Source organism: Falco cherrug, chromosome 3 (assembly GCF_023634085.1).
Source record: "Falco cherrug isolate bFalChe1 chromosome 3, bFalChe1.pri, whole genome shotgun sequence".
Classification (NCBI taxonomy): domain Eukaryota; kingdom Metazoa; phylum Chordata; class Aves; order Falconiformes; family Falconidae; genus Falco; species Falco cherrug.
The window spans coordinates 61,951,302-61,966,163 of NC_073699.1; the positions used below are offsets into that span (position 1 = coordinate 61,951,302).

The 14,862-nt window shown below is 46.0% G+C and overlaps 1 protein-coding gene across 3 annotated transcripts in view; it reads right to left on the reverse strand.

Annotated features, from left to right (window-relative positions):
* The window catches only part of APCDD1 (APC down-regulated 1), a 32,509-nt gene extending 19,254 nt beyond the window's left edge, over positions 1 to 13,255 (reverse strand). For 2 of the 3 annotated variants that reach the window (XR_008731478.1, XM_005432005.4), the window contains exons 1-2: positions 3,612 to 3,989; positions 1,784 to 2,315 (exon numbers count right to left, since the gene is read on the reverse strand). Coding sequence is in view for 2 of the 3 variants with exons in the window: in XM_005432005.4 (XP_005432062.2) it covers positions 1,784 to 2,315; positions 3,612 to 3,871 (792 nt within the window). In the remaining variant the exon portion in view is untranslated. Of the gene's footprint in view, positions 1 to 1,783; positions 2,316 to 3,611; positions 3,990 to 12,989 lie in introns of those variants that run through there. The other variant, XM_055705632.1, reaches the window with a different exon arrangement.
* Between the last annotated feature and the right edge of the window lie 1,607 nt (positions 13,256 to 14,862).

The window sequence follows — 14,862 nt, forward strand, 5'->3', positions numbered from 1 at the left end:
CTCTTATGCAAGATTTCACCCCTTAAATTTTAGCATTATATTTTAGAGGGAAAAAGTGATGCTACAGTAGCAGAAGAAACGGGCAGGAAATTTGTTACCCGTGTGTACCAGTGTGTCCTAAAATTACAGCAGACCCGGACAAAAATCTTATTTTTATAAAGCTGGTTGGTAGTACAGCTGATCACTCTGACAGTAATGAAATTGCTACAAGGTGGAAGCATAAGCATTTACTATGTTATGTACCAGTCCATAATAAGACAACTAGATTTGACCAGAAAAAAATAATCAGCTAGGGTAAATTAAATGAAGATTTTTGTCTCTGTTTTATGTGGTCAGAAAAACACCTAAGATATTTTCTAGAATGTATACAACATATAGGTGGTGTCAGATAATTTGTACCTATAGACACCTGCAAGGAAGACATTTAGGAAAGAACCCTCACTCCCAAATAAGCAAAGAGAAATTCAATGCACTTGTTTGAATTAATAAAAGAAAAGTAAAATTTTAATGAGGAACGTGCTGTGGTTCATCTGCTGCTGCTGAAACTCTCTGTTTTAGGAAGATATGTTTTAAAAGAATATGCAAATTTGTACTTGGTCACTTGAAAAGAGCATAAGAATGACAGAAATGACAACAGCTTTCATACAGAGACACAGTTGACTCTAGATTAAATTACCCCTCTGCCAGGCTATTAAGGCAACTAAAGGCAGACCACATGAGGTCCTGAACTATTGAAATTTGATGTTCACAGGAGGCAGATGCAATCCAGGGCAGACAGTTTTGAATGGCAGGGAAAGCCCATGCTTTCTCATCAGAACTCTCCCTTCCCCTGTTGTGTTTCCCGCTATTGTCAATAAGCCATAGCTGATTTTTTAATTGGTTGCAATGAGATTATTAAAAATGGTCATATCCCATTAGCTAGGAGTGATGCTGTGGCAAGCGCTCAGTGGGAGCACACCGACGGCAGCAGCACCTGGCAGTGTGGTTCCAGTTGCTGCCTGCCTTGGAAATGTCACCGGGAAAGATCTAGAGACAGCCGTCCTGCTACAGGCCATCAGCGTCTACTCTTCCTGTTTGATTTTTATTTAGCTTACTATGGTTTGATCGGTTCCCAACAAAGCTGAGGGCACTTTAAGGCCCCTTTGAAAACGGAATTATCAAATAGAATTAGGGCCCCATTCAAAATTCACCTGTTTTTCATTTCATTAATGTGTGTGCCTGCGTCTGGATCCATGACCTGCACAGCCCATCAGTTTTTTCCCCTTCATGTTGCCCCTTTCATGTGTCTACCTTACAATTTCCTCTTTTTCTTTTCAGGTTATTGATCACCCAACTTCCATATGCTGACATGGTTTAATTTCCTTTCTCCCTGGCACCCCTGCAGCTATACAAACATACACAAACTCTTTCTCTTCTCCTTTCTCAGTCCTGTATGAAACTTTCTTCTCAGCTGCCAGCCCACAGCTCTGGTCCCAGCCAGCCACTCCCACCTCTGCATACAAGCCTTCCATCTTTGGCGTGGCCTTTATGGACCTTAGCTCATCAGACTACTTTTTGCATATTTGATGCAGTCACATAAACCACAGCAAAGTTACTATTCTCACAGAATACATTCTGTGATCTTTTGTTAACTGGCTGCATCACCTGTAAGGCTGCAGTTGACCTCTTATATTAGAAGCACATCTGCACTTTAGGTTACGCTACTGCACTGACTCAGAATAGCCGAATAACGTGAGCTTTGTCACTAGTATCTTAAAAAGAGGTCATATATACACACACATACCTTGGCATTTTGAAGAGGAGGTTGGTAACTAGAGGGCCGGTAGTACCTCCTCTGGGTAGCATCAGTATGAATGTCTCCGAGAAATAGCTCCTCCACAAGGTGGTCTAAATTGTGGTGCAGGTACTGCTTCTCCACGCGGATCAGCTGCAGTTCATGCATGGCGAAATTCAGAGCTTTGGTGCATTCACAGCCATTATCTTCTCTCAGCAAATCGTAGCTCACATCTTGCTCCCAGGGACTATCTTCTGGTATAAATCCAGGACATGTATGGTTCACCAACTCACTTAATTTTTTGGCTATTGCATCATTGTGGCTTATGATCTGTATGCTGCGTAGCTGATAATCAGCTTCAGTACCCCCTCGGATGATCCAGGATGCTTGGCGGAGTCGAATTTTGCCACGTATAACTAATGTGTAGATAGGATTTGTGCAGCGATTGCCACCGTAATAAAACTGATAGGCCTTAAATGTATTATTGTGGTAGAACCTGTAAGATCTTGTGATGAACTCTGGGCCTGCTCTAACTTCACAGCTGTGGGAAGACAGAAAGTGATAGAAACAAAATTTTAGCAAGGTGACACATCATGTACACTACAGGTAATGAAACTGAGCAAACTCACATGAGTCCACAGAGACACTTGGGTGCTAATGTCCCACTGGCATGAATGGGAGTAAATAGGAACTTGGCACCTGTGGCCTGCCAATTAACCAACAGCTTCCTCTGATGTTATGCTGTTGTTAATACACTGCTTCATGGTGATCATATTGAGGGCTTGATCTTTGAAGGTTTAAATACTTTTTGTCTAGGGACCACCATGCAACTCCATTCTTCTCTGAAAAAAAGTAGTGGCTTATCAAACATCTATTCTTTGCTTTTGCACGATAGATTTAGTGAAAGGACTGATGACATCAGAAAGCAAAATCCCAAATGTCTGCACAACAGTACAAAGCACCGACATCTATGCTACTGTAGAAACTTCTCAGTGGAGTTCCACCAGTTCTGGTCTGCAGAGGACGTGCAGGATTGTGTCCTCAGCTTTTCCTCTTAAAATTTCAACAGGAGTGGCAGTTAATAGAAACCTCTGACCTTTAACACAAAATTTCAATTTGGCTTGAATTTGGACCATGCAATATTCAGGTTTTGTGGGGTTTTTTTCCCCCGAAGTCAATGACAGTTAAATTCCACTTCCTGTAGAAAGTCCTTCTGTGCCTTCAAGCTTGTCCCCGTTTTCACATCCCCTCTCCTTAACATAAATATACTCCTTTCTGTTAAAAAAACCCCGTCTGTCCTACTACAAGTCACTTCAAATAGCCACGTGAATATTGCCTGCTGAAACACAGAAAGCAAAATAGCTCTCTGAATTGCAAGTCATCGTGTATAGAGAGTAACAAACTTGTGAAATACAGCTTCTTCATTTCTTTTGCTAATAAAACCTGTGCTAGACACATGCTCTGAAAACAAGGACCTATTCAATGGATCTAATGCATGCAGTCAAAGATGTTATGTTTGAATAAGCATCCAAGTTTTGGCAACTTGTTGGGCTCCTTCCTATTCAAAGAGAGATTTAAAGATATTTCACAGCATGCTGTTTAAAATCCAAACTATGAATTGATTTATCAAGGCAGCTTTATAGCACGCTATTCTAAAGTACATAATGCCCCACCTTCTTCTTTTATGCATGAACATATAGAAAGCAGCTGGAATCTAGAGCATCACCATATTGAAGAAAATATTTCCCCTGCTGCTTAAAGTGGGAATATTCATACTTCCACCTCTGCTTCCTTGCCCTCTTCTCTTCCACATATATCTTGTTTTATCTTTTCTTACCCAGTAGAGACCCAGTGTCCCTCAATATTGGGAGGCATCTGCACAGTGATCCGGGCTCCATTGTGAAGGTGTTTCAGCATATGGTGACACTGTGACTCCTTGAAAGCCCTCCATGCACTCTTCTCCAAGGATCGAGGGTGGGACCTGCTGTCCGGGTGAAGAAGAGCAGAACCTTCTCCCAGCCCTGTGGCAGAAAAGTGTAAATAATCATAAGACCCTGCTGAGACGGGCTTCAACACAATAAAGGAGACTGTGAACATCTTGTGTACAGTGACACTTGTTTGCACTGTTATGTGTCTGGGAAAGTACTGTTTATGTGTCTTTTCTTGTCTGGGGAAAAAAAAATAATTTGGAAAGCTATTCTCCTCTGTAAGCCCACTAATAATCCATTAAATAAATTTGCTTCATGAAATATACTGGGAAAAAGGGCTTGAACCAGAGTTGCAATTCCACACCCAGGAAACGTGGCTCTGAACCTGAATTTTACAGACACCTCTATAATCTCTGGTCAGAACAATCAAAAACCTGGACCTTGAAACTTTTAGAAAGTTGCATCCAGATCCGGACATAAACTTTGCGGTTTCAGCCCACCTCTAATTTGGACGCTTCTATAATAAACTTGCAAATAAAGACTACACTTTAAAGCCAAGGGAAAACAGATATTAAAAGCAAAGCCTCTACACACAGGAAGCCTCTGTGATGACTGAGGTGGTCAATTAAAGGCAGATTCTGCTATTTCTATTTTAAAGGGGAAAAGGAATTTCAAAAGCTAATTTTATCTCCAGCACACAGTAATTTTGGTTTCTAGTAATGTATACATACAAAACCCACCAGCGTTCTCTTTACACAATATTAATTGAACAAAATGAATACATAGCTTCAGAAGGAATGTGTCTTTACTTTTTCAGGCACAGCCTGCTCTTAGATATGTTGGAAAACATGGATCAAAAGAAAAACACACATCTAGAGGTTAGGAGGTGATAAACACGAACCTGACATAATGGGTTGGAAACGGTATTACTTTGCCAGAAGGAATTTAAGAACCAGCAGGCTAGAAAACAAATATGGGGTGGGGTGGAGGGGCCGGTCGTGTGCCTGGGAAGTCGGGGTGGCCATATCAGGAGAGGGATGTCTTGCTAACACGTGCTCCCAGGGGCAAGGTCTAGGTTCACTCCCATCTTTTCTGGTGCCCTCTTTGCTGACTCGACTCAGGAAATGAGCTCTTGGGGATCACCAGTGCATGGTGCAACCCTGCACCATGCTGAGCTGCCTAACACAGGACCCTTTGTAACGCTTTATTCCCCAGGCCCCGTCTAACACTGAGGCACATGCCTAGGCAGTGCACAGCATCGCTACAGAAGTTACAGGAAAATCCGTATTATTTGGTTTTAGGTGGACAATATTTCAAAACTTTGCTGTTTCCTATTGCAAAAAAGAAAATGGTGTCAGTGATTCATTATGTTGTCTAGGTCTTAGATCTTCTGGAAGAAACTTGGACTTCCCAGGTGTTACACCTGGAAAAATGTCATTGCTAAAAATACAAATACATGTCAACCAATTAAAAATAGCTAAACAAAGGCAAGGACTTATGTAGTAGGCATACTAAAGAATGATCAGAAGAAATACAATAAATACCTGAATGTAAACAGTGCTCACTTGAGAATGATCTCAAGATTTAATGAGGTTAATAAACACAACCTTACAAAGTCTTTATTGGAAAATCTGGCAGCTTTGTTGCAGGTTACAAACAATTCTTCAATGTGAATGAGAATTTATGGCCTTTCTGTCTAAAGGGTAATAAATACTAGAGATGCTTTGATATTTGAGCATGCTGTCTGAGACGCCCTTAAAGGAGACTGATTTTCAGGGGGTGAACACTCCTCGCCTTCTGGAAGTCAAGGCTTTCAGGCATTTCTGTGATGCTGAGCAGTCACTCGTGTTAGCGCCAAACAATTCCCGTTCTGCAGCCAGAAAAGGCTCGACTGCTTCAGAAATGGCATGGCCACAACAGGGTGATGCTCTGCTTGAGCCGACTACAACTTTGGAGAGGCAGAATTTACTAGGTAAGGTCAGTGCCTCACGTATGTGACGTTACAGCCCCCGGGGCTGAAGCCAGCATCTCTGCACAGCAGCTCTGTGCTGTGCTGTGCCTGCAGCTCACCGCACCTGGAGCAGCACTTGACTCTCTCAAAAACTTGGGCTTGTTTGGGTTTTCTGAAACCTTGTGGGTATGGGGTGGATATCACAGGCCTTCACAGCACCAGCAGAACAAGTTCACCCAGGTACAGGTGAACTTACCAGTATACTTATTTTCATCATTCTGAACCACAGCTAGTGACTGAGAGTGACCTTTTAGCACCCTTCTCCATCTCCAAGTCTCCACACACTCAAAAAGCCCCCATTACTTCAGCACCTCATTCTGAAATGGAGCGAGCGCTCCTGTCCATAGGCTCGGAACATCTTTTGGGTCAGAAGTGACACCTCCTGCAAGGTACCTGGTAGAGGCTGTAGCCATCAGTATTAACTTTCAACAGAAATGTCGCTGTTAGAATGTGTCCTGCATACAAATTATCTCACACTGAAAAAGCCTTTGAAAATTTACATTTCCACTTGAAGTTGTCAAGTGTTTGAAACCTGCCATCAAGAGGAGGTTTTGAAATGGTTCAAGTGACTATTTCCAAAGTGTATTTATTATACCACTTGCTTTTAAACAGTTGTATTTTTGCCTAGCTCATGTCATATGATTCATGAATACAGATGCACTTAAAAATGAATCATTTATTCATTTAAACATACTTGGGCATTTAATTTCTCCAAGCAAAAATCCTTCTGTGGGTGGCTACCATCTTGTTTGTGCACATATCAAGCGAGAAAATGCAGTAACCACATTATGCATTCCCAGTTATTCCCTGGAGGAAATAATGAAGAGGCTTTTGAACAGAAGCCAAACTTTATGTGGTATTACACAGTGTCTTTTCTTTGATATAGTTCAAAAGCCACTGGGTCCCCACTCTCTCTGTCACATGTATGTAGTTCTGTCTGCAACTTGCAAATGACCAACCATAACCAGTGAATGGAAGGGAGATCTGCTTCAATAGCCCCAGAAATCTGTACCTGCAAAGAGGGTGTTTGTTTGGGACTCTATCCACCCAACTGTGACAAATGAGGGCATGAACAAGCTTAGGTAATCAAGACAGGCATGAGAAGGTAAGGACGGCTGCAGAGACAGCGGAAGGGATGTAGAAATACACACATGCTAGGCAATATCACGTAAGTAGGACAGGAATATCTGAATATCAATTACAGTATAAAATCAAAAGGCAGCGATGGGACCTTTACCTATGTTTGTGTTGCTGGGGTTAGGAAATAATTTAGCACAGCCTTCTTCCTTACCAAGTAATCGTTTCAATGCTTTTGTATTTACTGACATATGCCTGTACATACAACTAGTGTGCAGAGGAGCCTTAACTTCCCCTTATCCCGTCTGAAGATCAAACACCAAGACCGGCGATACGCTTCCCACGCAGGGCAGTAAGCCGCACGCTGCCTTCCCGTGCTTCTGCTCTCAGCAGGTGCTCAGGGGCAGCGCAGTGTCCCCCTGCTCCACCCGAGTGGTGCACAACCAAGTGTCCTGCAAAGCTGAGGTCCTGCAGGGATGATGTCACTAATTGTGAAAGATCTATTTGGCCATGTTAAACGGGATGCTGCTGGAAGGCTCGAGGTAAAATATGTGCTTTCAGGAAACTGGGAAAAGAATTTCATGGCTCTTTAAAAGCCCACTTTGGAGCCTAGACACAGTTGCAACATAGTTGGAGACACAACATTCATTCAAGGAGATCCAAGTCTGCTACTCTCTACAGCGCAGACAGATGGTAGGTTTCAATACCTCCAGGACACGCCATGGAAGAATCTCAGACTCTCTCTGACTGACTGCCTTTTAAATGCTGGGGTATTATGAAAGGAATCTTACCCACTTGTTAAAAAATAAAAATAAAATCCACCATGTTATTACTCAAAAGTGTGACAGACTTCAAACAAAAAACTATCTTTGTATGAGACTAACAGCAGTAATCCTGTGAAGCCTCTGGTCGGCTTTCACTTTAGCAACACCACAACCAGAGGTTGTAAGATTGTATCACCCACCCCACACCAGCTGTTTACACAAAGGAGCAAGTCCAAAAAGGAGAAGGAAAATTCCAGAATCCATCAGAAATGCCAGCTGGAAAAGCAAAGCAAAACAAATGCATTTTCCGATGAGTTGCTCTCCAAGTTCTCTTTCATAATCAAGCCCTAGCAGCGTGGATCACAGTTTCAGCATCAAACTAACTGAAAATAGTGTAAGAGGTGCTACAGCTAGCTGGGGATCCCTGCCCAGGCCCTCACACATTACACTTTACAGGGGAAGATGTAACATCCAAGTGGGAAGGTGGAGGTCTGCACAGCTGCTGCTCCAGTAGGATGGATAGAGGCACGCACCACAACAGACAGAGGAGGACTGCAGGCTCTCAGATTCACCTATAAACCTGCGTCTGACGTGGGAACAACCATCCAAGATAAAATAATTGTTATGGGAAGATAGGTTACTTTCAAGTTCTTCAAAGATTTCTGCATGTAGCTGCGAGTAAAATACGAATCTTAAAAGGACAATCTGTTGGCAGCCTGTTACTCAAATGTGTTTCAAAAATGGCTCTGACAAAGCTCTCCGCCAACACTTCTGCAAAAAACTGCCAGCTGCTAGAATAAATGTTTCAGTTTTCTGAAAAATAGTATGCAAATAACATACAATTGCAACACAGATAATAAGTAGGGTTGTGCTGGAACAAATTCTTATAATTTAATTCACGCCTAAACACCATGGCCAAATTCTGTTCTGAGCTATGCCAGATTGCAGAAGTATAGTGCAAATAATCCTAAATCTTAAACTGTTTAGATTTAATCAGTTTAATGAGCACTTCTACCAGAATCTACACCATGGCTTCAAACATGTTCAAGTGTAGTGCTTCAAACCAGACTCCAAGCTACTAGGCATTCAGCAGGTTCACCCTTTGCTAAATGGGAGAATAAATGTTACCTGAATAGTAGGATTCAAACCTGGCTTTAGACTTGGATTGCTCAGCAGAAACCACTTCACTTTTTTCTTTAATTTATAGCAATGTAAATCCAGAAGACCACGATTTTACTATGAGTTACAACAACCTCGAGTGACAGTACAAGTTCAAAATACGTGATGGCTTCATCTGGGATAGAAACATTTTAATGTTCGTGCTTTATTTCTGCAGCAAACTCTTTTCAAGTTAGAACTTGTTTGGAACTTGAAAAACCTTACAACAGATAAAGAATAATTGGCTGGATTAAGTTTATAGCTCTCCTTATCTGGGCAGTTGCCCTGCACAATTAAATAAATAGACATCTGGATTACGCTCTTTCTTGATGTGGGATAGTGTTAGATAACGCCTGTGACAGGCTTTTAGCTACACTGAAAACTTACATAATTGCCATGGAGAATATAATGTCCTGTTACCAAGCCACGGTCTGTGTTTACCAGTGTTTTCCCTTCACTTGAAACTTCAAAGAGTCCTTGCAAGATTGGGACCTAAATTAGCTACTACAAACAAAAGGGCTGGGAAAGGAAAGCTGGGTTTTACGGCAGCAGACGGGACAACGATTTCCTTTCACATGTATCTGTTGCCTTTCTTGTGCATACAGTTTCCAGGTACAGTTTTCAAAGAGATGTGAAATAAAGTTTCAGAGGGTGGAAGGTCCTGAAGAGAGATCTAAAGTATGTTCAGATGGGACAGCTAAAGAGAAACTCCTGGACACCTTGGTCCTTACTTGATGCCCCTTCTTGGAAGAGGTCAGAGAACCCAGCAGTTGCACAGCTGATAACCTCTGCTAAGCTGAAGTTCAGCTCTAAGCTGGGATGCCTGCTGCTACCCAGGTCAGGTGAAACCCTGCTGCCAGGAGCATGGGCTTCTTTACGAAACCCTGAAGGGTTAAAGGCCACCTCCCTGCAGGGCAGCGGGAACTCTGCCACTGGCACCAGTGGGATGAGTGGGTGCAGCGTTGGGCCGTTAGTGCAGTTCAATATCAATGGTAGTTTGGTCTTGCTCTCTTTGAAGGGAACATCTGCTCTCTGTCAGAGACCTCTGCCCCATCCTCCGACCACACCTCAGCACCAGGACTTATTCAGGTGGAACTGCTCCCAACACCAACGGGACTTGTGTCTGAGTAAAGACAATGCCAAACGAGCCCGCTACATATAATCCTACCCTCTACCAGCCCTGCTTAAAGCGTCGCGTCTGTAATAAAATACTAGCCTTGCCTTGAATAGCTGAAGGTATTTGCCTTCATGGTTGAGGCTAGCTTTGGGGACCACAGCCTGCCAGCCTACCTCCTACGGACACTCTACAGGGCGTAAAAATTGCCCTTACTGTTCATGACACCTACATCGCACCACTGTTAGCCCACAGTCAAGCTACAGAGATCAGTGAAATCAAATTTACACTGATGAAATTGTGAATAAAATTGAGTCCACCTTCTAACTCTCCCTGCAAACTCCATAAACCTTACACTGAGCGGTGTCTCTCCCCCTTTTTCTCTCTTTATTGTCTTCCAGATTTCCAGATGCAGTACTTTCCTGAGGGAACAGATCACATATGCCTCTAGTATGGCGCACAATATTTTTCCATTTTATGGATATGAGTGTTGGTATCTTCTGATGCATTTACATATTGTTTTCTTGAACAGGTTTTGAAATAAAACACTTCTATGTAACTAATTTAAGCAATATCACCAGAGAGCTTTTAAAAGCATAAACAGTTTCGCTCCAAAAAGCCTCGCAGTTCTGTCTTCATCACCTTTATTAGTACTATTTCCATGATATCAACAACGTGGTTTAAAGTTTCTAATTCATTACTCTAAGAGAAACATAATCAGAAATACACTAAAGTTTCTTCATAGCATCTGTATTTGTAAAAAAGTTTACGTTTACAAAAGAAATTATCCAAATTTGTTTTGAATCTACTTGAATGTAGCTTTTATTAATCAGGTGTTCTGGAGCTGAACGATCTTAGCATTTGACATCTGAAACTTCTGTGGCTTTTTGTCTAAGCAAAGAAAACAGTGATAATGGACAACTTCCAGCTGCAAACCTTTTTTTTTTTTTTTTTGACACTGTACAGGTTTTATTTTGATTAATGAAGACAAGTTTTTCCAAATTTCAATTCAGTGATGTTAAAGTAGGCATTTCTTAACATATTGAAAGAAGCTTTAGCCAACTTCTGTTATAAAACTTTTAAGACCCCAAAATCCTCAACCACCCACTCACACTCACTTGCTTTTAACCCTTAAATTGCCACGTGCAATAGAAATGCAAAGGAAAACAACATGTGGCATAAAGAGGCTTAGCACTGTGATCCCCTGGGATTGCTGGTTATTCTTACATATTACCAATTCAGGCTAGCCGCTGACTGAGGGATGTTCCTATCGACTCTATGGCACAGAGGGAAGAACTCTAGGCCAAGTTAAAGCTAACAGGGTAAATACATTTAGACAGGATACATTTCAGCGCGTTATATGCCACTGATGTAATTTTCAAGTTTGTAAGAGGGCAGCAGCTTCCCAGTGCTTGAAGCTCAGATCCAAACTGTGCACTACTACATTACAGAGGTGTTTATCTTCACATGCAAGGTGCTGAGTTCTGTCTTTCTACAAGAACTTAGGTTTATGTTATTTGGTGAAACACAATTGCATATGGAAGAAATAGATGATTTTCCTCCTTCATCCTCTTTTGGCAGCTGCTTTTTTGATCTGATCACTGGCCTTGATTTGTTTCCTGCTCCAGCCAGGGTTCAGCTCTGTTCTGTAATTCCAAGCAGATGAGCTGGGGAGTCCAACCCTGTAATTACACCTCCTCTCTTTACCCTCTAACTTCAAACCTCCCATTTCGACTTTTACATCTCAGATCACAGAGTTCTAAAGAACACCTCTGGCGTCCCAGCAGGTCTGGCTCAGCTAAACACGTTTCTGCACTCTCCGGATTTCATAGCTGAGCTGTGAGAAAGGTATAAAACCCCCTCCTGGGGAACAGGGTCTCCTGCTCTTTCTTTCTCAAAAGAAAATACACAATCAGAAACCCATGCTTCTTATTATTTATTAAATGCCATCTGTGTGCTTAGCACTTGTACAAACACAGAGAGAGGCAATCCCTGCTTCACAAAATCAACCCCAGGAATAGCTTTGAAATCTTCACCCCAGCCCACAGATCTCACGCTGACTCCATGTAGGTCACTTGCATTGTAATGGTTAAAAAAATTTCCTCTCTTTACAAGGAAACTTGGGGTCCTAAGAACTTGAACTGAAGAAGGCTACATGCTACGAAGTACATGAGAATTAGGAACACTCTTCAGAACGATGCTGTAACTGAGTAAGTTGAGTCACACTTTCAGAATATCGCGCCCAGATTTTTCTAATCTGGCTGCCAAATCTTAGCCATACCTAAGCAGCTCATTAAGTAACCCCCTTTTCAGGAGCTGCTCTTGAAGAACACTGGCTTTCTGGAAAGATGGGTTATCTGTTTAAGTGCTTAAATACAGATCGACAAGATGAACTTGTAATTTTAAGTTTAAATACGCTGGCTTTCCTCATTAAAATTTTGCCTACTGTGCAGTTTCAGGGAAACGTCAGACCAGGGCGAAGCTGCGAGCGTCGAGGCGGGACTGTGCGTAACGACACCCCCGGTCCCCGTGCGCCGCAGCAAAGGCTTCTCCGCCTGTGCAAGCCCCGGTGCTGGCACGCCCCGCTGCCCCCGGCTTCCCAGCCGACACCCCCACGGCAAAGCCCGCTTCCTCGCCTGCCGCTGAAATGCGGACGCCGCCGGACGCCCCGGCCAGGCTCCCCGTGGCTTGGCAGCGCCAGCCCCTCGCCCGCCGGCGAGGAAAGAGCCTTTGCGTGAGGTGCCCGGGCCAGCGGGTCCATCCAGGCAGCGCCGGGCGCGCAACCCAGCGCCGCCGGCACAGCCCGGGAGCGCGGCGCCTTCCGCGTGGTCTCACCCGGCCCGGCGGGCTGCGGCTCCACGCCGCGCCCACCCGGTGTGCCAAGGGGTGCCGCTAACCGCGGGGGTCGCGCAGCGCCGGCAGGGTCTCTGCCCGCCTCGGCATCCATACGGACCTTTCCTCTGCCAGACCCCCGGGCCCGAGCAGCCGGGACCGACGGCCACCGTCGCGAGGGCGAGCGCACCCACCCGCGACCCTCTGCCCCCACCAGCCAGCGAGCCACGGGGCCCCCTTCGCAACTCAGCCAGCTTTTCGGGCGCACCCGCGACGGCGGGGACCCCCGGGCAGCCGGCCCGCAACCCCCCCCCCCCGGCCCCGCACTCACCGTGCAGCAGCAGGGCTGGGAACAGGTATCTCATCAGGCTGCCGTACGGGGCGGACATCTCCCCGCCACGCAGAGCCCCTTCCCTGCTCCTGCGCTCCGGCCGCCACCTCCCGCCGCGCCGCCCGCGCCTCAGCACCGCCGCGGGCAGCCCACGGCCCGGCGCTGGGGAGCAGGCGGCTGGCGGGGCCGCGGACCGCCGGGCACCCTCCGGGGCCGGAGACCACCGCCGCTCCCGCCGCTCAGGGCTCCCGCCCCGGCCGCCGCTCAGGGCTCCCGCCGCTCAGGGCTCCTGCCCCGGCCGCCGCTCGGTGCCCGAGAGTGCCCCCTCCACCGCCGTCTCTCCCGCCGTCTCCGCCGAGCGCAGCGGCGGCTCCGCTTCATATTTCCCTTTCCAGCAGGAGGAGGAGAAGGAGGGGTCGGGAGGTGGGGACTCGTCCCGGGGCGGGGAGGGGGCGGCTCCGCCGCGACGCCGGACACCGCTCCCACGGCGGGAGAAGGGGCGGCGGGGGACCGGTGGGCGGCCACGCGGGGCGCGGGTGGCGGGGCCGAGGCACGGCCGGCACCGGGCTGCGGGGGGGGCTGAGCCCGTGGGGCCGAGGGTCGCGCGGGTGGGAGAGCGGGCGGGGTGGCCGGTCCCTCCCCAGCTGCGGGGAAGGCGCCCGAGCAGGGTCGGGAGGCGCCGGCGGAGCCGCGGCTGCCGGCGCCCGTACCCCGCGGCTGCCTGCACCCGTACCCCGCGGCTGCCGGTGCCCGTACCCCGCTTTCCACGGGGCCGCGGGCGGCCCCGCCGCTGCCGCTGCGCCCGCAGGCTGGAGAGCACGAAAGTTGGCGTGCAGCTTTGCCGCGAAAAGAAGCCTTTGTGTGGTTGCGGCTTTCCGCGTAAATCGGGCGTTTTAAAGGCTAAAAATAGCTGTCAAGGTTGCCGCCTTCGGTGCTGCACACTCCTGCATGCTTTTCACTCTGTTGTTGATGAGTTTTGCTTTTTAGTCTGGTGTGAGGCCCTGGCCATGCAAACACGCGTGGACTTAACGTTGTGCATGTGAGTTGCCGGTGTGCAGCCTGCGTTGAAGCGCAGGGTTTTCTTCTGTAACCTCTCGACAGGGAAGCGTGTTTTCTAGTTTGCATTTAGGCTCGTGGGCTCAGCTGTAGGGCCTCATTGCAAAGAATGTGTAACAAATTGGAGGAAATTTTCAGAAAATGACAACATAACTGAGTTCTGAACAGCTCAACCGAGCTGTTTACATGCTGCCTGTTTAAAAAGAAATACAAATGATGATTCCTTCCAACTCCCTTGAGAGGGAAGAATAAATTTAATCTTCCTCACTTATACAGGGAGGAAACTGGGGCAGAAACAAGTGAGCGGTGAGTCAGAATTAGAGCTCCAATGCCTTGGATTCTCAGGGCTACGTTTGTGTCGTCACACAAATGTTTTTCAAGCCAGTAAGGATAGTTTCCAGAGCCCTTGGTGGCAGTCTGTGCAAGGCTGTGGCTGTCAGATAGCCTTCCAGTGACCTGGACAGAGATGCACAGAGAAAAGCAACATATGTCTATGAATATAAGCAGGTAACACTAGGTAATGCTGTAAAAATAGCCTTGGCTGACATTGCTTGCTTGTCTTCCACCCGTTCCTGTAGTTGCCACAGATGTGTTTGTCATGCACATGTGTGAAAGGAGGCGATTCTTGCCATAGATGCAGTGCATTCGGAAAAAGCCTTGTGTGTCCACTTGGCTGTTTCCAGGACTAATCCAGGGCAAAATTCTGATTGCGCCACTTGTAGCAATCCTACAGTGGCAGAGACACCCAAGTAGTTTTTCTTCACCTGCATGTTCAATAAGTGAAACAGATCTAGTGAGTAAGGAAAATGAAGTTTGC